Source organism: Cyprinus carpio, chromosome B11 (genome assembly GCF_018340385.1).
Source record: "Cyprinus carpio isolate SPL01 chromosome B11, ASM1834038v1, whole genome shotgun sequence".
Lineage (NCBI taxonomy): Eukaryota > Metazoa > Chordata > Actinopteri > Cypriniformes > Cyprinidae > Cyprinus > Cyprinus carpio.
In genome coordinates, this window is record NC_056607.1 from 10,373,052 (window position 1) to 10,400,130 (window position 27,079).

The following is a 27,079-nucleotide window of genomic DNA, read 5'->3' on the forward strand; positions in this document are numbered from 1 at the left end:
GGGCATGAGAGGTGTATCTTAAACATAGCGGGTACACCTGGATACCTGTGAGGCACAGGTGTTCTTACTGTATTTATAGATATTAATTTTCCAGATTTCTCATCAAATCTATCCATTACCAACTCTATTCATTACCGACTCTTACAGTTCATCAAGTGTGATCCCTCACTCACCGTCCCCCTGTGTCACCTCCTCCCCCGTTAAAAACCCTCCAGGTGTTGGCTGGCGTCCCCCCTTTACAGCTGCCTTCCCCAGCGCGCTATAACTCTCTCTCCTGTTTAGTCTTACTCTTTAATTGAAGAGCTTGAGTTTCTTCACTCTAGCCAGGCATCACACTGTGGACCCTCTTTGCCTTTTTAGGACCCCCGCTTGTGCAGCTAGCACTTTCATCTCACTGTTCTCTAATGACGGCCCAGGGATGTTTAATGTGGAATTAATAGAAGTTGGGAATACAATATTTTTTTTTATTTTTTTTTTATAAGCACACACACACACACACTTATAAAATCACACCTAAGCTAATTCTACATTTTTTTTTTTTTTTTTTTTTGCATTTCTTAATGGAATATTTCAACCTGAAATTAAAATGTCATTTTTCTGTCATTGTTAATGAAACTTTGTATTTCAAAACCTTTAGCTAACTACAGCTAAAACCATAAACCATTTTCAGGTTAAATCCATTTTTGTAACTTGAAATAAAATAAATAATAACTGAAAAAAAAAATAATAATAATAATAATAATAATAAACCTTATTTTATTTCAGCAAGTTTCCAAGGCAGCATTTTCAAAATGCAACAAACTAAAAATTTAACCAATTAATTTATAGTAAAAATAGAAAATATTTATATAAAAAATCTTATACTTAATAATACTTAAAATAATACTTATTTATATGCTTAAAATATAATACAGTTTTTATATTAATGTAGTAATAATAATAATAATAATAATAATAATAATAATAATAATAATGGTTATTATTATATTGTGTTATGTTATGTTATGTTATGTTATGTTATGTTATGTTATGTTATGTTATGTTATGTTATGTTATGTTATGTTATGTTATGGTGGGGGGGGCAGCATTAAATGCTGTCATATGGGTTTAGAATAACATGGGAGTGAGTTAATAATTACAGAATTATTCCTATATTTTTCTAGTTTCAAGTCTCAGATCTGTATTATGTAGGGTTTTATGCTATGGGAGCTCCCATTATAGCATCTCAGTATGGGGCTGGTGGTCTGTAGCTCACCATAATAATGAATTTCCTCAACATTTCCCAGGACTGGCACAAATCCTTTTTATGCCCTCCCTGTGTGAATGTTTCTGTAAGAGCTGAGAGGGGATATCATACCCCTTAACACCCAGCTCTTTCTAGACAGGAAACCTGGGTCACAGACTGCATCCACAAAGTCCTCCAGTCAGGCAAACATCTCAAAGTCTGTCCCAATGAGCACGACACACATCACGTCTAACACATGCAGACGCACATTAATCCAAAGACATCCAGATGTGGCCGACTGCAGCAGGTCTTTGGCGTGCTAGCTCAGTCTTTGCATTCAGACTCTACCCAAGACAGTATGTTGAAAGAAACACATGTGGCCGCAGCAGACGTGCTGACTCTCAATGTTGATTTTTGAGGTTTTTCCGAGAGCCGGCTGTGCAACTCATCATGGTCAAACCACCCGACAGCTTCTGCTACGATAAGCATCTGTATGAACACATGACACCACAATCCCAGACGAGTTTTGCTTTACACTTCAAGATATCTGTAGAGCCTGATATCTTTCACACACTAACACACACATGCAACCTAGTGAGCAATTTGATGTCCATGCTATAAAAAACAGTGCAGTAAACCAGGTCTGTTTTGCCAGTTTTAGAGGGGTTTTAGAGATTTGGAGACCAGCTAGACCAACTTAAACCACCTGCTGGTTTATGTTGCAGGAGTCAACTTCCTTTACTACCAAAGTAACATTCTTACTGAAGTGATAATGAACAAAGACAATACAATAAGAAAGCATTAAATAAAAAAATATCCACATAAATACTGTGTAAAATACTTCATTTATAATAAAAGTATATTATAATAAAAGTATTAAATATAAACGATAGAATGGTAGAATACAAGGAGACAAATCTAAGCAATTGTCATATTAATAAGATGTATAAATATAACTTATTTATATTTGTATTTTAGATATAATTTTTTATTTATTTTTATATACTGTACTAATTTAAATGTGTGTAAATGTATTAAATATAAACAGTATTAAATATAGATGTTAAAGTATTAAATATTTCACATAAATGTTAAAATTATCAAAACATTAAAAACAAGCTAAAAATTGTCGTGAAATGATTGCACACACAGGTGAAATGTGTATAATATATATATAAAATGTTTTTGTGTGTGTTTATGTATGTATTTTTTCCATCATGCATTAAGCTCTGTGCAGTGCAATCTGGGATTTTTTTTTTTTTACTGTGATGGATACTTGCAGTGATGCTTTTAATTTTTCTTTCCTTCTTTTTTTTTTAAGCTTATTAGGTTTTGGAACAGAGCTGCTATTTCACTTGCAAAAGCATTCATAGATACACATACATACACGTATATGTAATAAATATTGTTTTCTCTGAGTGTTAAAGGTCACCTCAGTGCCTAGCTGAACCTGTGCTTATTTTTTGAAAGGGGCAACTGTGCTTGGTAAGTGAGTAACATCATGGATCATGTGACTATGTTCTGTTTTAGACCGCTATGCATCTCCAGATGCCCCAGACCAGAGGAAGAGCTAGTCGTGCAGCTGAACCTGAAACAGTGTTTGATGAGACAGGACTACAGGTGGGACACGGATCTGGACATCTGCAGTGAGCCTGTTGGCTCTCCTTGTGTCTAAAGATGCATAACCTGCATGCTCTTCGTTCCTCTGTGTCTTTCTTGCTCCAACTCATCTGTGGCTGATGTCTGGATGTTCTTTGTCTTGTCTTTCTAACATGTTTTCTCTTAAAGTTTTGTTCTGTGTCTCACGTCATGTTTTTTGTGTGTTAAAGTCTTAAAGGATTAATTCACTTTCAAATTAAAATTTCCTGATAATTTACTCACCCCCATGTCATCCAACATGTTTATGTATTTCCTTCTTCAGTTGAAAAGAAATTAAGGTTTTTGATGAAAACATTTCAGGATTTTTCTCCATTTAGTGAACTTCAGTGGACTCCAAACGTTGAAGATCAAAATTACAGTTTCAGTGCAGCTTCAAATGGCTATAAACGATACCAGATGATGAATAAGGGTCTTACCTAGCGAAATAATTGGTCATTTAATAAAAAAAATGTATATGCTTTATAAACACTTTTCTCTCACTTCTGCTGACTGTCAAAACATGACGTAGCACGTATGGGTCGCGCATGCGCCTCTGGGAAATATAGGAGAAAAGGAAACAAGGAAAACCAGTCTCCTCTTGGCTTATATCGAAATCCTCCGACATTTTCCTTAATAAATCCTCATTTTGTGGTTCTAATTCGTGAACAGCGTTTTGTTTTGTTCTCTCTCTGCGCTCGTCACTAATTACGCAAACCCGACTTGCTACATCATCCACCGGAGCGGCTTCCGGTTTTGACAGTCGTGAGAGAAAAGTGTTTATAAAGCATATACATATATATTTATAGCCTTTTGAAGCTGCATTGAAACTGTAATTTTGACCTTCAACTGTTTGGAGTCCATGGCGTCTACTACATGCTGGAATGTTTTCATCAAAAATCTGAATTTCTTTTTGACTGAAGAAAGAAAAACATAAACATCTTGGACGACATGGGGGTGAATAAATTATCAGGAAATTTTAATTTGAAAGTGAACTAATCCTTTAACTTTCTTTTAGTTTTATTATGTCTTCATGGTTAACCTCTGTTGGCTGATCTATTTTTAAGTTCTGTTCTTCTGTAATGTCTTAGCTTGTTGAATGTTTCTCTCTTTGTAGTTCAACCTGCAAAACTACCTTCTGAGCTTAGTTAATTGTTAATTAGCAAGATTTTGAAATGGAACATTACATTATCTGAAAAAGGTATTTTTTTTTTGGTACTATTGCAGTTTAAATAACTAACTTGCAATACATAACTATCTTGGTTTTATTTTGATCACCCACCTCAACGTTCATGCCCTCAATGCTAAACTTTCAGGCAGCTGATCCAGAGCAAACACAAGTCGGCTCTACCAAACACAAAGAAGCAGAGGAAATAATAGACCTACACAGCTAAACATTACTCAAATACTTCAGCCGTCCTACATTTCACATCATAGGAAGAAGCGCTTAACCTTCTCATGACCTCAGCTCCCTCCAAGTACAATACTGTAGGTTTAAGCACCAGAATGTAAAGACTTAAGTCTCACACTACACTTTTGTTGACTAAATGACCTAACCGCACTACCACTGCAGAAATGGGCCTTTTTAAGTTAAAATGTGAGACTATGGTTTATTAGCATCACTTAAACCCAGTTTAAGTGTGTTTTATTGTTAGATTTCAGTTCATGGGGCACCAATTCTAAAACATCTTGCTAGTTAAAATTACAATATAGATTTATTTACTTTATATATATATATATATATATATATATATATATATATATATATATTTTACATTTACATTTATTCATTTAGCTGATGCTTTTATTCAAAGCAACATACAATTGAGGAATGCAACACGCGATTCATCATAAAGAGGCAAATAAACACAGGAAGTGGTCGTAATACGAAGTTACAGGCATTGTTCAGATTAGTACAAGATAGACAGGGGGATTAAGAAAAGAGAAAGCAAAGTTGTTTTTTTTATTCATTTTTTCCCTGTTAGTTGACTGTTAGGAGACGTGTCTTGTCCCGCGTCACACCGAGGTGATGGTGATTAGTTTTAAGATGTTTCTTGGTAATTGTCAGGGATTCAGCACTCTGGATGGTGATGGTAAGACCATTCCAGCAGCCAGGAACTTGTTTTTCAAGGTTTTTGTGCCTTTCTGTGATGGTACCACGAGGTGTTGCTCACTTATAGATCTCACTTGTAGACTTCTGGAGGTGATGTAGATTCGTAAGAGTGGTCATCAAAGATTACACCAAGATTTTTGACCGAACGTGATGGGATAATTGTTGATTAACCTAGCATGATGGTGAAATCATGCTATAGAGTTGGAGGGGCAGGGAAGGTAAGAAGCTTAGTCTTTGCCAGGTTGAGCTGTAGGTGATGTTGTTTCAGCCATGCCGAGATGTCTGCCAGGCAGCCTGAGATCCGTGCAGCTACCGTTGGATCATCTGGTTGAAATGAAAGAGCTTTGTGTTATCAGTATAGCAATAGTAGGAGAGACCATGTGCCTGTATGATGGGTTCAAGTGATGTAGTGTAAATGGAGAAGAGGAGGGGACCAAGAACTGATCCCTGAGGAACCCCTAGGGACTAGTTGATGTTTTGGATAGCTCCCCTCCCTAGGCCACCCTGAAAGACCTACCTGCAAGACAGGATTCAAACCAGCGAAGTGGAATCCCTGTGATGCCCAGTGATGAGAGGTTGGACAGGAGGATCGGATTATTCACAGAGCAAAAGATAGACCCAGCAGGATAAGAACTGATGGTTTGGAATCAGCATTCACAAAAATCAATTTATTTAATAAAAATAAATTAATAAAATGTCTGTTGTAAAAAAAGGAAACAAATCTAATCAATTCCCTTACTAATGAAAATGATTCATACAAATTCATATTTATTAATTTAGATTTATTTAATACATTCATTTTTATATGTATAAATACAACATCATAGTGAGGGGGAAGAAAAATAAACAACATAAACAAGTACAACAAAATTTGGCATGAATTAATGGCAAGCCCAAACTTGAAAACTTCAACTTAAAAAAAAAAAAAAATCTCACAAAATGAGCAGTTTTTGTAGCACACTATAATTTCCACCCAGTGCTCCATATCAAATGTGTCAAACAGAATAATATACAGTGTCTGTTGCAAATTGTACGTTTCTAATTTAAGGCAATTCCCAGGGTCATTGTTGATTTTATTAATGTGTAAAAGGGAATCTGTTAATGCTGGACAACTCTAAACACTTTGACTCTGAATATGTTCCGCTCTCCTTTAAATGAATGTTGATAGATAAGATTAGAAATCTCCTGCACTCTTCCGTCTCCTCCTGTGACTGTAAAGGAAAATTTGGGGATACAAAGCTATGGATCTGGTTCATGGCGAGTCTTCGGGGCATGTCAGCACATGCTCGTGGCAGTTCCTAAATCGCATATCCAAATACCTGTCAGTCAGTGTTTCTACATCAAGCCTGAGGGATTCTGGGATGGGCCGGTGTCAGTAAGCCATTCCGCTACACTCACGATGCAGGATTAGACAGGTGTTAGCAGGCTACGGACGACCAGAAAAGTTAGGATGGTGAAACTTTCTATCTGCACATTGTATTCAGAGATCTGTCTTTAAGATTATTTAATTTTGCGCTATTGCTTTTCTCTTTCCACCTGTGCATCATAGTCTTTGCCGTCACACGCCTAACCTTGTTAACTAAATCTGTGTCATGTTTTATAGGGATTTGAGGACATATGCAAAGCGTTTCTACAGAATTATTAAATGTAAGACAGAGAGAGCTAATCTTTGCTTTCAATTTCCCTTTCAGGAATACGTCTTCCATCTGGAGCCCGGCAAGGAGGATTCTGGGAAGGGAAAGTGCCCATATGATCCAAAACTGAACAGCGTCTCTGCTTTGATTAGTAAGTCCTTTCAGCGATTCCATTCAAAACTGTGAAAACATATTTTCTACTTCGGTGAACAGCCATATTGTGCAGTCTATTACAACTAAAAAACAGCTTTTTATCCTTATGAGCATTCTCTTTAGTGTCTACTCAAAGCAACTTATTGCACAGAAGACTTATTGCACAGCTATTGCCCAAAAAAGCGACTGGCTTTTCCTGCACGCCTTAGAAACAACTTGGCATTTTCTCAGGAGATGGTAAATTTCTTGACTTAAATGGAGAAATCACTGCATTATTGGTTGTGTGTATTGGAAAAGTCCAAACCATGATTTCTGAGTAACTTATAATGAAGAACTCAGGCGCCAATAAAAGCCTTTTATATTGAAAGATGCGAACCTACCAAGCGCACAGAGTTTTCTAACAAGCTTTCTAATGATGCTTCTCACTGCGAGTAGTCATGCACTAGCAAACACAACGGTTTATAGATCATTGGTAATGGGTTGTTTCAGAATAGTGTTTGAGGCAAAAAAGTCTTTTTTACATTTAGAGGTTAACTATGTTCCATTTTCATAGAGAAACTGTCAACTCTGCCAAAATAAAAGCTTGATGGTTTAACACTTGAAAATGAAAAAATTCAGACAGCCATAAATATTAATATTGTAGTTTTATGGCTATATACTGTAAAATGAAATTCTTAAAATTACATTTTTATTTAATATTTTACAGTATTAAAATAGCAATATTTACTATTCTGTTAACATTTAATAATGATTATCATTATCATTATTATTATTGCTATTATTAGTCATTCTGTTTTCCCAATTCATTCTTTTTCCCCCAAAATTATGCAGCCCTAAACAGGAACACATGTAGGTTCCGCTGGCTACATAAGCTTGATTTTACTCATCATTGCAAGTATGTGTTGCATTCTTAGATTTGCAGAAGTGTAAACAGTCTTATTCTTTAAAATGTGTTTAGCTAGCAACCTGAAAAACAACACGTTAGCAAAGCATTTGGGTCTGTGTATTTGTATGTCAAAGAATGTTACCTCTAGACCATTTTAAAACCATACATTTGTTAGGATTTATAAATCTACAGTATTTTGTGACTAATTTGTTGTAAATCTGTTGTAGCTTTTTCCTGACTAAACAATCCCCAAACTAGCACGTCATCAGCCGAGTCCAAAGAACAACACAAGCTCCAATTTAGCAGGGCTTACACAGCAGGTAATTCAGCAAAACCCTTGACTAGGAAAACAACCGGCTGAACCATCTAATCAGCATAGCTTAGCAAAGCCCACAACTAGCAAAACCACTTAGCTAAGCCAGTAAAACAATTTATCACAGACTTATACAAAGTGTGACCTTAAAAGCCTTAAAAGCCACAAACAAACATGACAAGGAAGCTTTTGCAAACAATTTGGCATGCTATTCGAAAGAACACTTTAGTGCTTGCCTGTCTGGTTGTATTTAACTACCACCTCATATGTTAGAGTTGTTTGGTTGAATTTACAAGGCGTTCTGACAGGTTGGCACATAGACTTCCCCTAAGAATCAACAGTTTTGATATGCCATCGGAAAAAATGCTGCCGGGCAGAGCAAATAGACTGTCAACAAACTCATTCTACATCCAGCATGTTACCTCCACAAACCCCTCCGATTGTACTCGTATCTCCCGCTTTACACAGAAGCAAGTGTGGGCAAAAACGGGCAGGCCCTGTGTCCTGGATTCCTCCGAGAGGGAATTAATCATGAGAGCTGCTCATGACAGTGCTCCACCTGGCCATGGTTCTGCGGCCCCTCCTTAACAGCCGTGGCCTCTGCCAACTACACGCTGAGACACCTGCTCAAATGGCCTGCAACTGGGTTCTGCAAACTCACACACACACACACACACACACACTTGACCTCCACACTACTTAACAGGGACCAAATTCCTCCAGAGGCAATAATAACCCCTCACATGCACATGCATAATGACCAGTGCATATGAGACCCAGTGGGCATCAATCTTGTGCAGTGTGTAATGTAAGTTGGCAGTTGCCACCAAGCCAAGCTTTATATCGTTGTGCAGTGTTAGTGTCAAATTCTTAACATATACATAATTAACGTATTATTGTTGAAAATAATAATATGAATTTTTAATCAAAAATGATTCATCAGATTATGTAAATAAGTAAAAAAATTATATATACTTACAAAAAACAAATGATTCTCTTGACTGATCGTCTCTGTAATTTCACTGGAAGTTGAACATTTGATCAGTTAAATGTTCTTTTTCTGTGCCTTTATTAATCTCCTGGCAATAATCCATCATCATGGGTGTGGCTGATGATTCATTTTGAAAAATAAAAGCTTATATATTAAATGTTTATTTCTTTCACATTCACAGATACTTGTATTCTGACTTTCTCTTTGTATCTTTCTTTTTCTGTTACTCTTAGATGGAGAACTGTATGCAGGGGTGTATATTGATTTCATGGGAACAGACTCTGCTATTTTCCGAACTTTGGGGAAAAATGCAGTCATGCGCACTGACCAATACAACTCAAGATGGCTAAATGGTAAACAAGTGAATATGAGTGATTAATTTAATTTAATTTATTTAATTAATTTTTTGTTTAGTTTAGGTTTTATATATTTATATTATTTTAGAATTCAGGTAAATTAGGTGACACTTTGCCGTAATGATCAAAAAGATGGGCAGTGTATCTCATTTCAGTTCTATGCATATGGGATTTTGTTTCTTTTTTTCTCCATTTTTAATTTTCCATTTTCACCTTTATGCAGATCACTTAAATAGTCCTAATTATTTCAGGTAATTCCTCAGGCTGATAGATTTTTATTTGTGCAAAATGAAATTTCTCTCCCTCTTTTTTTTTAGACCCCTCATTTGTCCATGTGCACCTTATCCCTGACAGCAACGAAAAAAACGATGACAAACTCTACTTTTTCTTCCGTGAGAAGTCTTCTGGGATGGGCCAGAGCCCCAAATCACAGTCACGCATCGGCCGAATCTGCCTGGTGAGCTAAAATCTCTGACCTAAAATATGATGTGATAAATATGAGCCAAAGTTTGAGACATTCCGTACTGTTCAGCATTTCTGAAAGGGATTCCAGCTACAGCCGAAAGCGAGCGAGCCATGGATTGTAGATACTTGACTGTGCCATTACTGTTTGCTTGCCGCTGACGTGCTGAAATCCACACATATTTGACCTCCCTGCTTACAATACATCTCTCTATCCATGTGACCCCTGAACCTGTGACCTTTTGACCTGTCAGGTCAGCCTTTCTGCGTATGACACAGTTTCTTCACCAGAGCATGCAGTGGAAAAGATGTCTTATTCACTAGCACCACAGCGATTTGTCCCGAATGCGAAGCTTAACCACAATTTCTCAATGAAAATAGCGCCAGACCACAACTGCAAATTGAGCAGGGCAATGAAAACAAACATGGAACGGCAGGCTTGAGCCACAGGGGTAAACTCAGGGGTTTGTGGTGCATCTTCTTGGGCTTAATGTAAGCTTGTGGGTGTGTTCGTGTTTAGCTGTACTTGGAGGGATAAATTCTGAAAAGTTCCTTACAAACATTAAACCATACAAATCCCACATAAATGTATCAAATAACTTTTATTTTTTATTTTATTTTATTTATTTTTTTAAGCTAAAATGCAGTATGTACAGAGTTTGGATAATGGCTAGTTTATGTTTTAAAGATGTTTTCAAATTTGTTTTACAATGTCAAGTTTCCAAAAATGGCAAAAAAGCATCATAATATAGTCCATATGACTGTAAATGAGCTACATAATAAATCATTTGAAGCAGTCATTTTAACTCAATATCTTGGCTAGGATTAAGGTAATTGTAAATAGCTTAATAAAACAACCATAGTCGATGGCAGGAACCACCATTCAAAAGTTTGGAGTCAGTAATATTTTTTCAGAAAAATACAGTAAAAAAAAGTAAATACATTGTCCAATATTATTGCAATGTAAAGTCATTGGTTTCTATTTAAATATATATTCAAATGTAATTTATTCATGTGATGGCAAAGCTGAATTTTCAGCAGCCATTATCAGTACTGAATATTGTGATGCTTAATATTTTTGTGAAAGCCATGATACATTTTTTCAGGGTTTCTTTGATGAGTAGAAAAGTCAAAACAGATATTATAACATTATATAACATAATTTTTACTGTCACTTTTGATGGATTCAGTGCATTCTCACAGAATAAAAAAATCTTTTGAATGTTAGCATATATACAGTGCAAATGTTTTGTGTGTCTTTGTGAATGGGTTTGTGCTTGTGTATTTTTTGTAACATGCATGTGTTCATTGAGCTGTTTCATATGTGGAACCACATGGTGGTATATGACATTGCATGTGTGTTTGTGTGGGTGGCTGGGTTTTTGTGTTTATCCGCTTTCTGTTTTGTGTTTACGGGTGTGTTTATATGAGTGCGTGGTCTCTGTCGTGCAGCCCCCCCATGTCTTTGTTTATGAGTCAGGGTCATGTGGTGACCTATCATGCAAACACACCCTTGTGCTCAGGACTTTATGGATCACCCTCCGGAGAACCAGCCATTCTGCATCTCACATCTGAACCCATCTGGTCACCATCCACCCTCTCTCACAAAGATCTTTAGCTTCTATTAATAACAATGACTCATGCGATCAAAGATGAAACACGCAGTGAGAGCCCGGGGTATGATCATTCATATCATGTATACAGTTTGTTGTATATAACTCATTTAGCTGCATCTGTTAAAGAGGTAGTTCACCCAAAAATGGAAATTTCTTCATTTACTCATGTCATTCCCCAAAAAGTATGACTTGCTTTCTTCTGGGGACCACAAAGGGTGATTTTGAATTAATGTTAGTGAGGACTGGGAATGTCAAGTTCGAATCCAGTTTGTGAATTAATTGTTCTTTTGATCTTTTCTGTGAATTAGTTGATCCCACAAAACCAGTCTGAATGATTCGTTCACAAATAGGACTGATTCAGGGCCGGATTCACAAAACATTCTTAAGAATATCATTCTTCCTGACTGCTTTTTTCTTATTATTTTGTAACTTAAAAATTATTCTATTCCCAAAAACATTTCTTAAAGACAAAACTTAAGAATATGAATGCCTGAAAAAAAAAATTATAATTACAAATCATTGTAAGAAAACGTTATGTAAACCTTCAACTTGCCTTAAAGGGATAGTTTACCCAAAAATGAAAATTCTACCATCATTTACTCACTGTCAGGTTATTCCAAACTTGTATGAGTTTCTTTTTTCTGTTGAACACATAAGACAACATTTTGAAGAATATAGATAACCAAACAGTTGATGGTCCCCATTGATTTCCATAGTATGGAAATAATACTATGGAAGTCAATGGGGACCAACAAATTTTTTTTTTTCCTTTTTTTTTTTTTTTTTCTTCTTGTTTGTTCAACAGAAGAAATAAACTTATACAGGGTTAAAACAAATTTAAGGATGAGTAAATGATAAGGCATTTTCATTTTGGGTGAACTACTGTATCCCTTTACAGGTAAATTCACCCTTAAAGGTAAAGGGTGAAACTTCCCTTCATACTTCCAAACGAGTAGGTTGTAATTGAAATCAGATGATAAATCAGCTCTCCCTGAAATTTGGCCGGCCATCAGACCAGATGGGTGTGTTTTGTGAATTAGACAAGCCACTATTTGCAATCTTGTCTTCTCACAGCTAACTTTTCCTGACTGTTTGTTCCTCTCTCTCCCGCTGCGAAGGGGCTTGCCATGAATGAAATGCAGCTATTCTGCCTCTCTTTGATTTCGACTCAAACCGATGGGTCTCAACGTGTGTGTGTTTACAGAATGATGATGGCGGTCACTGCTGCTTGGTCAACAAGTGGAGCACCTTCTTGAAAGCCCGTCTTATCTGCTCGGTCCCAGGAGCTGATGGAATTGAAACGCATTTCGACGAGCTCAGTAAGTCTCCATTTCTGTCTCACTCTGTTCATCTACAACAGATAAATACTTCAGCTGAAAGGCCCCATCTCGGCTCTTAAAGTGGTTTGCTTTGGCCGGAGGCCAGTCAAGGATCACTTTAGCTGTGTGTGAACGAGAAAGATCCTCTCCTCGTTAGTCAGGTTTCAGTGGCCCTGTCCAATGTCGCCCACACCCTACTACAAAACCACATGCAAACCCTCCGTCCACCCACAACATCCTGGATCCCCTAACGGGGGCCTCCAGGTCTGCATTTACACCGGGCCAGGTGATGACCTCGCCCTCCCTGCCATATGGCACAAGATTCCCCCCCACATCCATATGCTGAGATGGAAAATGGCTTATTCGAAGCCGTGGTACAAAAATCCACCCTCTTTTTTTGAACAAAAGGCTCTTTTCAGAAGGCTGAAGGTGTGGGAGATGTGCCATGAGCTGTGGAGAGACTTGAAGGTAGTTCGGATGACGTCCAGAGAGAAGGCCATGCCCTGTGGACGGATCAGGTGGACCGACAGGAATGCCGGGTCTACTTAGGGTCTCTCTCGCACTTACAGTCATTTCCAGACTAATAGGCCCCAGTGATGTAGGGAAACGGTGGACTATGATCATGCTGGAATTTATTGCTGTTGCTCATATTAAAAGAGCAGTTTTGGGCTCCCGAGTACAGTCGCTCAACACTTATAAACACGTTTGGCTCTTTTTAGTGGGGAGAATGTTTACACAGGCTTATGGAGAGGTGAGGATATAGGTGTGTGTTTTAAAGGAGGGATATCCAGGCATTTTTAATAAGGCAATAAAGCTGTAGTTCATTGTGAGTTGTGGCGGTCTAGTAATGAACAGGATTAAGCTTTTATTATAATACAGATGGAGTTTAAGTACACTGTGTCAGTAGTATTCAGAGTGATCATAATTAGTCAAGTCTAGTCAAGTCACCTTTATTTATATAGCACTTTTAACAATACAGATTTTGTCAAAGCACTTTACAGTATTAAATAAGAAAATAGTGTGTCAATAATGCAAAATGACAGTAGTTCCGGTTTTCCTAATTAATGCAGCCTAAAAATCCGTTAACGGATTTGAAAATTAGAAATGTTAGTGTGTTATGTGTAAGCCAGGTTAAAGAGATGGGTCTTTAATCTAGATTTAAACTGACAGGGTGTGTCTGCCTCCTGAACAATGTTAGGCAGGTTACTCCAGAGTTGTGGCGCTAAATAGGAAAAGGATCTGCCACCCGCAGTTGATTTTGAAATTCTATGTATTATCAAATTGCCAGAGTTTTGAGAATGCTGTGGATGTGGAGGAGTATATTGCAATAAGAGCTTGTTCAAATACTGAGGTGCTAAACCATTCAGGGCTTTATAACTAGATTTTAAAATCTATATGATGTTTAATAGGGAGCCAGTGCAGAGTTGACAGAACCGGGCTAATATGGTCATACTTCCTGGTTCTAGTAAGAACTCTAGCTGCCGCATTTTGGATCAGCTTTAGTTTGTTTATTAAGCGTGCAGAACAACCACCCAATAAAGCATTACAATAATCTAACCTTGAGGTCAAGAATGCATGAATTTATGTTTCTGCATTTGACATTGAGGGCATAGGTCATAATTTGTATATTATTGAGATGGAAAAATTGCAGTTTTACAAATGCTAGAAATGTGGCTTTCAAAGGAAAGGAATTACACATTTACATTCTTTGGAAATTAGATCTCATATATACACCACGATTTCAAAGTTTGGGGTCAATAAGAAGTCATTTATTTGATAGAATGATACAGTAAAAAATGTATTATTGTGAAATATTATTGCAATTTAAAATAACTGTTTTCTACTTTAATATATTTTAAAATGTAATTTATTCCTGTGATGCAAAGCTAAATTTACAGCATCATTAATAAATGCTGTTTTATGTTTTTAATGAAACTTTTTTGTTCAGTATTATTGAGAATAATTGTGTAGATTTTGTACATCTGCTGTGCTCATGTGACTGTCTCTGGCTTTGCATTTACGGGAATTCGAACAGTTGGAAGATGTTAAGAATTTGGCTAATTCATCGCAAATGGTCAAATGAAAAATGCTGTGTCATTTTAAAAGTGTGTTCATCCTTGTTGAAGATCCTTACATATATGCCATTAACTGCAGTTCTCCTGTTTCGAAGGAGAAAGGTAGAGGAAATTTGCCTCAGGTTGCCAAATGCATTGGCACGGGCAAAAGAGAGTCCTTAAAGTGTTAATAGTTGAAAGCATAAGAAAAATAAGGGGATGGGACATGTTTCAGACTGAATTTGAACCTGCATCTTCAACATGAACTCCTCGTTGTGTCTGGAACATGTGCATTAACTACTCCACAATTGTCTTCTGCATTTTAAATTCATAAGATCATACGTTTCTATCACTATGAATGAGTTATGAATGAATTTTCGGTTGTCTTATAAGCCCATGTCTTTGATCCATATACACATGATGCTTCACCGGCACTATACATATAGCTATACTCAGATTTAATGGTTGGCAGGATGTGTGTGTGAGGCAATAGGAACCATATGCTTTGCTATCCTCATTCTTATTATCCTATGAGTTCTCCCTGAGGAGCACTTCAGCGGTCCTTAAACAGACTCCCTTATTCCCTTACACACACAAACACTCATATGCACACATAAGTGTTTATGCAAGCCAGCTCAGCAAGTTTCATAATAGTGATAACATGCAATGTCTTTTCTCTGAAAACGGTCTCCTTCACATTATTTACTGTCCAGTATCTTATTTACCTAACTGCTATCTCTATTTTCTAAATGTTAAAAGCAATGTGTGTGTTTTATAAAAAAAAAAAAAAGAAGAGAGATGGTGAGTGAAATGCAGTGAGAAACTCTGAGTCACAGGAAGTTTGGCCCAAGATTCATTAAATGCTCTTGATTTATGCACTGCAAATATTAGCAAAGTGTTCTCTAGCTTTTTCACTGCAATGCTCCTCTGTGTTTGTGTCTTTTAGGGGATGTGTACATACAGCCCACGCAGGACACTAAAAATCCCGTCATCTATGGGGTCTTCTCCGTGTCTGGGTGAGTTTGAATATACTAGACAAGGTCTTGCTCCAGCTGGAAGCTGTACTAAACACTGGTAGTCTTGTTTAGCATGGGCAGTTGTCCACTGCATTTGCATCTGCTTTTTTCCATGTACACTTTTAAATACTTTATGTATTAATAGTTCTATATATGAGCTTTATAACAAAAACTGTCATATTTTTCCCCCAGCTCTGTATTTAAAGGCTCAGCGGTCTGCGTCTACTCCATGGCAGACATTCGGATGGTGTTCAATGGACCTTTTGCCCACAAAGAAGGACCCAATTATCAGTGGGTGGCCTACACTGGAAAAATCCCCTACCCTCGTCCAGGAACAGTGAGTTTCACCCTCTTATGAACCATACTACCAATAATAAGATGAATTTTTGGCATACTGATATAGAAATATTAATCTAAACCCACTGTTGAAGGTTAAAAAAAACAAGGTTGAACTTTACCGAGCTTCAAATCAAGCTGAAAGTACAAATTATAAGTGGGATTTAGCCTTTAGATCTACCCATTTGGAAGTTAGGCTTTATTTTAGGAGAGTTCAGAGATCTCATTGGCTAAGGTTGGTCCCCTTTACTCATTTTTGCTAGTGTCCTGGTGGGACTTTCACCCCTAACATGAAGTCAACGAAAGACTACCCTGACGAGGTCATCAACTTCATGCGGAACCATCCCACCATGTACAATGCTGTGTATCCGGTGCACAGGCGCCCCCTGGTGGTCAGGACCAACGTGGACTATGAGTTCACCACTATCACTGTGGACCAGGTGACTGCAGCTGATGGCAACTATGAAGTGCTCTTCCTGGGTACCGGTGAGTTTGGAAAATAGCCTGATTTTTACACATTTTTCATATCAGCTTATCATGTTATATGCAAAAAAAAAAAAAAAAAAATACAGTTTTTTTTTTTTTTTTCAGTTTAGTTGAGTTTTCATTTTAATTTAATAAAATGTTACTGTATTTAAAAATATATGGTTATATTTATTTCAAGTTCAATTTCACATTTATTTATAAAGCACATTTAAAAACAACAAGCGTTGTACCAAAGTGCTGTACAATTTCTACAAATAATTAAACAATATCAAAAGCAAAAACAAATAAATAAAAAAACTCATAAGATTCAAATAAAAGCATGCAAGATAAACCATAAACAACTTTAGAACCCCAATATTCTCAGGCAACAACATAGACTAAAGAGAATAAATTCAATCGTCAATTCCAAGTCTTCAATCTAGATTTAAAAGTGTCCAGCATGGGAGAGGATCTCACTTCAACTGGAAGTGCATTCCACTGTTTAGGTGCCGCAACTGCAAAAGCTCGGTCACCCTTAATCTTTAAACGGGACAGGGAAACAGAAAGAAGCAACTGGTTACAAGAGCAGAGAGATCTTGACACAGAATATGTTTTAAGGAGATCAGCAATGTACTGAAGTGCTTGCCCATGCAGAGCTTCATAAACAAGCAGCAAAATCTTAAAATCGACTCTGTATTTAACTGGTAACCAATGCAAGGAAGTGAGAACAGGAGTAATGTGCTCTCTCTTCCTTTATTGTTATTTTTCATTTTAGCTTTAGTATTTTTAGGGCTACCAGAGTTAAGGTGATAACTAGTATAATTTTAAAATGTTTAACAGCATTAAATTTCCCCATACGATATAGTGGTGTTGCTTTCTAATGCCTTTTATTTATTTATTTATTTATTTATTTATTGTACTAAAATGAAAAACAGGCCATACTTTACATTAGGTGGCCTTAACTACTATGTACTCACATTTAGAATAATCAATATGATACAATGCATTTATTGTGTTTACATACATGTTTTTGCATTGTACTTGTATTTAAAAAAAAAACAGCATGTAATTACATCTGTAATTAATTTCTGTAATTATTTTTATAGTTTCAATATTGAACCATCCATTACACCTTAACCACCCTTAAACCTATCCATAACACCAAACCTGTCCCTAACCTTACCCGTATCCCACCTCAATAGCAGCAATAGTGTTTTGCAATACAATATGAACGATAAGTACATTGTACTTATTTTATTATGTATTTACAGTTGAGGCCACCTAATATAAAGTGGGACCGAAAAATGGGGGTGGGGGGGTGGTAGGTTCAGTAACTGTCATCTTGCCTTTTCTTTAAACCTTTGTCAAGACACTGAAACTGCTGCAAGATAAAGGGAAATAAAAAAAGTCAGTTTCATTCCCTCAGTGCACTGTACATTTATCAGAGGAGGTGAAAGCATCTGACTCTACTTAGATGGATGTTAAACGCACAGAAAAAAGGTTTTGTGTTTCCATTTTTCTGTTCTTGATATAAAAGCTGTGAATGCAGCACCTTTAAGCTGCAGGGTCACTTTATAAGAATCCATCAGCCTACAACAGCTGATCCGCCTAACTCTCAACTCCTTTCAAACTTTCTTTTAACCTTAAAGAGTCAGAATGACATCATTCTTTGGTCTCGTCATGCTGTAGGTTATCTCTTTATGTCTGCTTTTCTTGCTTTGTGAGTCTGAGAGTCTAATGGGCTTTTAAATCAACTCTGCGCGGCCCATTGCACCTACAAGCTCTCACAGGAGCATCCCTGGCTTTCAGCTGCCGTCGCTCGCCTGCATTCAAAGCTCAGGTTAGATGTATTGCTCCGGTTGCAATAAATCTCCGGTGACGTGCACGGAGGAATGCAATGGCACGCTTAAATCAAACAAGCGTTTCGCTAGGACACAGCCACTGAAATACCTCCGCTTTGAAGTAGAGACGGAGCCTGACGGGGTACAGCCGAGCTGAAAGATGAGTGTGCCGTGAAAAGCAGTGAAAACAAAAGACAAAAGAGGGATTTTTCTAGGAAGGGATGATGTGTGGAAAATGTGAAGGGTCTACACGGTAGATGGGATGGAAAGAAAGAGTACCTCGAGTGTTTCTGTACTCAGTGAAAGATAATAATCATGATTTTATCAGGGCATAAGATGCAAAGACAAAAAGCTTGGAAAATGGAATAGATACAAAGTTGTCAGAGGAATATCATGGTGGTTTGAATGTTTTAGGACTTGTTGTAAGATGGAAGTGCACTTAGAAAGAGGCAGTTTAATCTGACTGTCTTTCTTTTGGCCTACAGACAGAGGTTCAGTGCAGAAGGTGATTGTCCTGCCCAGAGATGACCTGCAGACAGAGGAACTGGTGCTAGAGGAAGTGGAGGTATTTCAGGTGAGATCTGCGCCCTGGTTCTCCTGTACACTAACTTATTAGTATTACACAGTTCTTTGGAATACTTGATCCTGATTGATCGCTTAAGCTCATCAAGGCTGCATTTATTTAATAAAAAATACAGTAAAAACAGCAATATTGTTAAATATTATTACTATTTACAATAGCAGTTTTCTATTTTAATACATTTTAAAATGTAATTTATTCTTGAGATGGTAAAGCTAAATTTTCAGCATCTTTATTTCAGTCTTCAGTGTCACATGATCCTTCAGAAATCATTCTAATGTGCCGATTTGCTGCTCACAGAACATTTTTTATTACTATTATCAGTGTTGAAAACAGTTTAATATTTTTGTGGAAAATGTCATTTTCATTAATAGAAAATAGAAAGTATATTTTATTTATATAACAGTCTTTACTGTTACTTTCAATAAATTCAATGCATCTTTGCTAAATTAAAGTCATAATTTATTTTTCAAAACAAATCTTACTGGCACCAAACCTTTGCACACTTTTTAATTAAGTCATGCAAAATCTTTCACTCTCAGGTCCCTACTCCTATCACAACTATGAAGATTTCTTCAAAACGGGTAAGAATTTGCTGTACACTAAACCTGATAACATGGTTCACACACACAGTGAAAGCTATCTCACGGCAATTTGAATTTTTGACACAAATCATATGAATTTGTACGAGTGAGGTCGTACAAATTCGTACGAATTAGCCACCTCGAAAAATATTAATGAATTGCCGTTAGATCGGGCTGGAAATACCCAAACCCATGAAGAGGACAACAATAAACCCACTTAAGCTAGACGTGCAGCTGTTATCCATCTCTGTAATCTATAAGCCGCTTTCATATGGGGATAACAATTTTACAGATGCATGGAGATAAAATGTTAAATTTCATTTGTGTTTTATTTATTTCATCATGATTGGGATTGTTGGCAGATGTGGCATGACATCATTACTAGGCTGTAATTTAAACCCTAGTCCTCCCAGAAAAGCTGATTTATAACAGCTGATCCTAAAAACAGAAATGTCAAGTGTCTAAATGCTCCATTATCATAACAGGCTTAAATTTGCAGTTCAAAACCTACACAGGCCTGCACAGTCACGTGTGGTTTTCTTCTTTCCAAAGAGATTGGAAAATAGAAAATTATGTACCTTGATGTTTTAGGATCAAATTATATATCTAAAGGCAGAAAAGAAGACTGTCACTCTGCATAACAATATGTTTTGTTGCAGCAACAACTATATGTGGCGTCTCCGGTTGGGGTGACTCATTTGGCCCTGCACAGGTGTGACGTCTATGGCGAGGCCTGTGCAGACTGCTGTTTGGCCCGGGACCCTTATTGTGCTTGGGACGGCAATTCCTGCTCTCGGTACTCAGCCTCACAGAAGAGGTTAATATGCCAAAGCACTTCAAACCAAATGACATTTACACACAGTGTTAGTCAGCATCTTCATATACATCACATTTAGGTATGTACAGTAACATAGTGAAAACATTTGTTTTTAAAATGCCACTGTTGTTAGTCCATTAGACACAGATTTGAATCTGTATCTCTATTCTCCGTAATTTCTCAGTAATCTGGCCTATTTCTTTCTTTGGCTCTTTTTATTAACATTGATAGGAAATAATGAAATACACTTTAATAAGACCCAAAACCTCACCAAACAAAAATAATTCCAAAACTCTTACGCATCAAAGATCATATTCCAGTCATGTGCCTTCATGAGGATTCGATCCTCACTTACAGTCACAGCCTCCTAATTTCTGGAAATTTTGTTCATTAGATGTTGCAACTGAAGATGTTTTGCTTTCATGCTGTCAGATGCATTAGTCATATTGGGCAGTTTCAGGGGAAACTACAGTTTTGATTTAAAAGCGTCTGCTAAACACATACATTTTAAGTTATCCCAAAGTGTTTGAGAAAAAACAGGTGTCCGTATGGATCTTATTTAGTGAAGGGCGAGTATTCTTATTGTGAAACAGGATGGGACTTTCCCTAAAATTGCAGAAAGCTGAAATTCCAGAGAGACAGATTGATCTGAACTTTCCTCTGGTTCAGACTGCCAGCGTTCATCCTGGCTGACCGTCATATCTTTAGTGTGTTGAAATGTATGTGTAGTCAGTTAGTAAATAAATTTCTTATTTTGTCATATTGGCTTACTTTCAGACGCAGTCGGCGACAGGATGTGAAATACGGGAATCCCATTCGGCAGTGCAGAGGATACAATTCCAACAGTAAGCTACTAGTCTGACTTTACTACAATTAATATTTGTAAATATATACATTTATTATGTATAATATCAATAAAAAGATTTAGTTCTGCCTGTTTTTTATTCTAATATAAATGTGTCTGTCTAATGCACAACTAATTCATTGATAAATCATTGGCAAGTCACAGCTAACAGTTGTTTTCATGGCATGACACATTTATCAGCATCATCAGTTCATGAATTCAGTTTTATACATTTTCATTTACTTTGTAAAATTTTATATATAAATTAAGTGTATATGTAAAGTACAGTTGTGCTTTCTTTATACAACCTCAATGAGCTGTTAACAGAAAACACCATTCTGCTCTGATCTGAACTGTTGTAGTGTTGAGTTTATTTACACCACTCTCACATTCTATTGGCTCTGCTCTAATAGTTCATGCCCAGCTCTTCAATGCTGTGCTGATGTCAATGAGAAATGACATGTTGTTATTGTTGTCCAGCCAATAAGAACACTCTAGAGACGGTGCAGTACGGGGTGGAGGGCAGCAGCACGTTTTTGGAGTGCCAGGCCAGATCGCCCCATGCCGCTATCAAATGGCACCTCCACCGAGACAACAGCGACAGAAGGAGAGAGGTGAGGACACACATTTACATATACTGTATATGCAAATGGTATAGATTCAGTATCATCCTTTTTAGACATACTGGATGCCAATAATATGAATGATGATAGTATGAAAAAGATCATGTGAAAAAGTGGATTTTAATTTTTTAATTAATTAACATTTTATATTTATAATTCTATAATTCAATTTATAATTGATATAATTTACAAATATGTTTGTAATATAGTGTAATTACATTATATATATATATATATATATATATATATATATATATATATATATATATATATATATATATATATATATATATATATAAATATATATATATATATATATATATATATATATATATATATATATATATATATATATATATATATATATATATACATTATCTGTAAACCTGCATGGAAAATGCATCTAGTTATTAGCAATATCATAAAAATAAGTATTGCTTATTGGTATCGGTCAAACATAATTTCTATATGCAACAGTAATAGATCAATAAGCAGTCCGAATGACACCTCCAAAGTTTGTTGCTTTATAACTCATGGCTGTTTTTGTGTGTGTTTCTTCAGGTCCGTTCCGACGAGCGCGTGTTGAAGACAGATCAAGGCTTGCTACTACGTTCCCTCCAGTCCTCCGACTCTGGCATCTACGTCTGCACAGCCACAGAGAAGAACTTTAAGCACACCTTGGTGAAACTTCAGCTGGTGGTCTTGACCAACCAGGCCGTCAACAACATCCTGGTGGAATCGGGCCGCCCGGTGACATCTTCACTCCAATCCAGCCCCTGGACCCCAAGCGGCGGACAATATAAAGACCTTCTGACCATCCTCAGTCAGCCTGAGATGGGCCTCATAAACCAGTACTGCCAGGACTATTGGCAATATGGAGACCCGCTGACAAAGGCCAAAGACCTCAAAGAGCTGAAGGAACAGAAGAAACCACGGAATCGCAGACATCATGGGGACGAGGAAGAGACATGAGGGGCTTTCCACCCACCGGCCTTATAGGAAAGACTTCTAAAAGAGGAAAACCTGTAAAAAAAAAATAAAAAATTTGAAAAACTTCCATCAAATGAAACCGAACTTTGCAAGCAACAAACGGAATTCCCTTTTAACACATAAAGATGATATCATACACAGTATTTATTGTAGGTTGTATATAGTACCATTCTGTGGATTTCTTTGTACTTAAATAGAAAAATGAATGCTCTTTGTGTATAAGTACCTAACGGGCAAATATTATTGTTATATTATTTTTATTGTCACAACTACAAACAAAACAAATCTCCAATTTCCATCTTCCGGGCATTGACGACTCGTATATATTGACATAAACTCATAGACTATGAACTTTCTATGATGAACTTGAGATGGGTATGGAAAGAGCGAACGGGGATGATTCTTCCCCCTTGGACTCTTCACACGGAAAGACATTCGGAAAAGGCGGGCCAGGAGACGCTGACATCATAATGCACCTCACCACTAGTCCCACCCCTAAGTGCATTCTGGTCCCTCATTGGTTACAATGATACACCAGCTCATATTGTCTTCCTAATGTCACTCTGTATGCACAACGCATCTGTTTCATTGCACAAATGTTTGTAAGGTAATCAAGTTTCATGGCACAATTTTTTTGTGACTGTTTTGACTAATTTAAAACAGCTGCTGAGAGCTCTTAGTAAGCTTTTATTGTTTTTTTTTTATGCCACTTTTGAAAAGACTAAAAGCACAAACCAACTCGCACCATGATAATGTCATGAATGCACATCCAGGTCATATTTCACCCATTAAAAAAAATAAATTAAGCCATTCTTTTAAATCATTATTTTCATATAAGCAAATTCCCCCCCTATGTTTTAATATTCTAAAACTAATTTTCTCATTATGGTGAGAATTCAATTTTTTTAATGATAATTATATTTGAAGAGGGAAATGTCGCAATGCAAATCTGGTGACATGGGATTTGTTTTTAAGAAACAATTATATATAATTATATTCCTTTTCATTTTGGGGTGAAATATGATTTGGTACTGTTTTGTGAGATTCAGCAAATTATGGCACATAGCCTAAATATGAATTTAAATAAACTGGTGAAGGCTACAATATTATAAAAGACACATCCTGATATATGATAAAACTTACATTCATTTTCAAAATGTGTTCACACTGTATAGAGCATTTTATCACAGTTTTAAACTACTCGAGGTCTTGGGAAGCTGGCTTTTCATTGTGTGCATGATTTATGTAGTGGTATTGTAATTACGAAATTAAAGATAGCTATGTTACAGTTCTTTCTGTTCATATATTTTTATGGTCAGGTCGGTGTTGGACAGAAGGCTGATGGTCTTTTTCTGCGCAGCTTATACAGGCAAAACAGAGGGCAACTATTCACCTTAAAACGTTGACTAACTGTTTCCTCAACAGTTGATGGTATTATTTCTGTTCCTACAAAAGCACCACATGGTCCCAAATCCACTATGAAGCAGTGTCTTACAGTGAGAGAAAATAGTTGTACAATTTTTGGTATTTTTAAGATGTGTCTTTAGAAATGTTTGTTTTTATTTTGTCATCAGTTTGAGACTAAATGCACAGGTGATGTTACTGTGATAATTGTGTAAATGATTTTCTTTCCCCTCTTGCCGTTGCTAACTAATAAATTAAAGCTTTATATTTTATAGTAATTCTGCTGTTCATTTTTGTCTTCATCAGCTGATACTTTGATGTCAGCATTTTTTTTTTTTTTTTTGGGTGGAAGAATCCTGGGCTGACAGGACTGAGGATGGATTTACTGTTATGTTTGAGAAAGCAAAGCTTTCATAAAGCACTATCATAGCTTTTGCATGCTGACACTGGTGGTATTTCTATTGAAATTCAGATTTATCAAGCAACTTTAGCCAAATAAATAAATAAATAAAACTCTGTTATTTACTAACCCTTAGGTCATTTCAAACCTGTATGACTTTTTTTCTTCAATGCAAAAAAAAAAAAAAAATGTTAGGCATATATGTAATGACCAGGAACTGACAAGGTCCAGATTGCGCTGTAACAGTGATATATGATATCAGGCACGTGCACACATGGACATCAAAGAGGGCTTGAGCATCTGCCCTTTTTCTAGGGAGTGTTTATATATATATATATATATATATATATATATATATATATATATATATATATATATATATATAAATCAATATACTGGTATGTACAGTGTATATGTGCGTGTGTGTGTTTTTTTTTTGTGTGTTTTTTTTTTGTCAAACAAATGATTTAATGTATAAAAATTTAAGGTTAGAAATATAAATGTTGAGACATTCTCTCCTCGGCGTCTCTGCAGCACAGCACACATTGATTGGCACATGCACACCACTGACAGGCAGAGAGCCGAAGAAGTGAAGCCCTCCCTCCCTTTCCAGTTGTGTTTGTCTTGGTGTGGAGGTGAGTGTGGTGATGAACAACCCTGGTCCTGGAGGCATCAAACACACCTGATTCAGGTCATCAGCTCATCAGTAGAGACTCCCAAGACCTGGAATTGGTGTGTCAGAGAAAGGACACATGCAAAATGTGCAGTGTTGGGGTGCCTCCAGGACCAGGGTTGGGAAGGAACCACTGGACTAAGCTATCTGTGCCTCGAATTTACAGCTAATTTTCCAAAAGGCAATTATAGTTGTCTTGCTAACATTCATGACTTATGAGAGAGTTACCATGTAAGTTAGTAGGTTAGACCAGTAGTGTGCGTTCTTTCACTGCATGATTCAGTTTATTAAAGCTGCAGTCCGTAAAGTTTGCCTCTTTGTCGCCATCTCTGTTTGAAAACCTGCACTTGCAGCTCTCTGCAGAATTATCTTCCTTGTGTGGGTTGTGCGCCGGCATTTAATGTTTTGAGGAGTATGTGTGGCAGTCAGTCACTGCACCGGTGTGGATATTTACTGTACTTCGCAATCACAGATTCTAGCCTATGCCTTGGAATATATGACTCAAACAAGAATTTTCACCAGATATTGTCATCTGAACAAGTAAGTAACAAGTCTGCCATGTTTGTTCTGATCAAGTGAGGAAAAAAAGCATTACAATAAATCACGCTACCAATGGTGTCAATCTAAAGATCGGTTAGCTCATATCACCTCAAACCTTGCAAATTATTATTATTGTTATAATTTATTCTCAAATTATTACTGTTAATAACATCAGCATTGTGTAATCCTAGGCTATCTGTAATCAGAAGCACATTTAAAACTGGAATATAATTTAATTTCATTCACATGTGTTTCATAAACACATAATCCTTTCTGGATTACAATTCGCCATCAAAATGATACATTTAATTATTGTAGCTGCTATGAGAAAAGGCTATAAACTTTACGTGTATTTCAGGATCCTCACATGCCATAGCCTAGTAGCCAGGACAACTTCTTTATATTCACAGACATGACATAATAACATAGCAGCACGCTCGAATTTCCCACGAAAACCCGCACCACTCAAATTAGAAAACATTATTATAAGCTAACCGTTGTGAATCGGGTAAAAGTAAGGCAATAGTTTTGAACACTGGCTCATTATGTAATTGCTCAAATATTGATTTTGGATCATTTTTAACCAAAAAGTTACAGACTGCAGCTTTAAAATGCATTTAGGATGATTACAAAATTCAAGATAAGGGGCAGAAATGTATAGATTTATAACATTTCGTATTGTTTATCAGTATCACGTGAAGACTGATGGTTTATTTTGCACCAAAAAGCAATAAAATTACAAATGTGATATTGATTTTATACAGCAGTTCAATAAACAAGAATTTAATATTAAGACACTTACATTTTAGACACAATAATGACTGTTTTTGCTCTATTTGGCCAACAAATATAATTCCAATTTGAGTCTCTGAGCAACATGACACTGTTTTGTTCCTGAATGAATCAACCATTTAAATGGTTGGGTTCAATCGCAATGACTCACTTATTAACAGTGACTTGCTGCCATCTACTGACAGTTTTGATTTTACATTTAAAGTATCTTTTCATTTTTTTTAATAATTTTAAATATCAGTATTCAAAGTTTTTTGTGTAAAATATCAAAACAGTATGTAAATGCATGTAAATGCCCCTTCTAATGCAGCTTCTGTGTTTTTATTTTTTATTGCAGATTAATTTTGTCAATACTGATTTAATTTGCTTGGTAACTGCCCAAATGACTTATTATTCTAATTGACTGATTAAATTTGA

The 27,079-nt window shown here is 36.5% G+C and overlaps 1 protein-coding gene across 2 annotated transcripts in view; it reads left to right on the plus strand.

Annotated features, from left to right (window-relative positions):
- LOC109098322 (semaphorin-3F-like) overlaps nt 1–24,535 on the plus strand; it is a 61,118-nt gene extending 36,583 nt beyond the window's left edge. The window contains exons 6-19 of one of the 2 annotated variants that reach the window (XM_042733874.1): nt 2,756–2,845; nt 6,665–6,758; nt 9,184–9,303; nt 9,624–9,763; nt 12,589–12,703; nt 15,704–15,773; nt 15,966–16,110; nt 16,373–16,595; nt 18,901–18,989; nt 19,538–19,579; nt 20,239–20,396; nt 21,174–21,241; nt 21,721–21,854; nt 22,425–24,535. In XM_042733874.1, coding sequence (XP_042589808.1) covers nt 2,756–2,845; nt 6,665–6,758; nt 9,184–9,303; nt 9,624–9,763; nt 12,589–12,703; nt 15,704–15,773; nt 15,966–16,110; nt 16,373–16,595; nt 18,901–18,989; nt 19,538–19,579; nt 20,239–20,396; nt 21,174–21,241; nt 21,721–21,854; nt 22,425–22,835 — 1,899 coding nt within the window. In that variant the 3' untranslated portion in view covers nt 22,836–24,535. The remainder of the gene's footprint in view (nt 1–2,755; nt 2,846–6,664; nt 6,759–9,183; nt 9,304–9,623; nt 9,764–12,588; nt 12,704–15,703; nt 15,774–15,965; nt 16,111–16,372; nt 16,596–18,900; nt 18,990–19,537; nt 19,580–20,238; nt 20,397–21,173; nt 21,242–21,720; nt 21,855–22,424) is intronic. The other variant, XM_042733875.1, reaches the window with a different exon arrangement.
- Nucleotides 24,536–27,079: the final 2,544 nt, after the last annotated feature.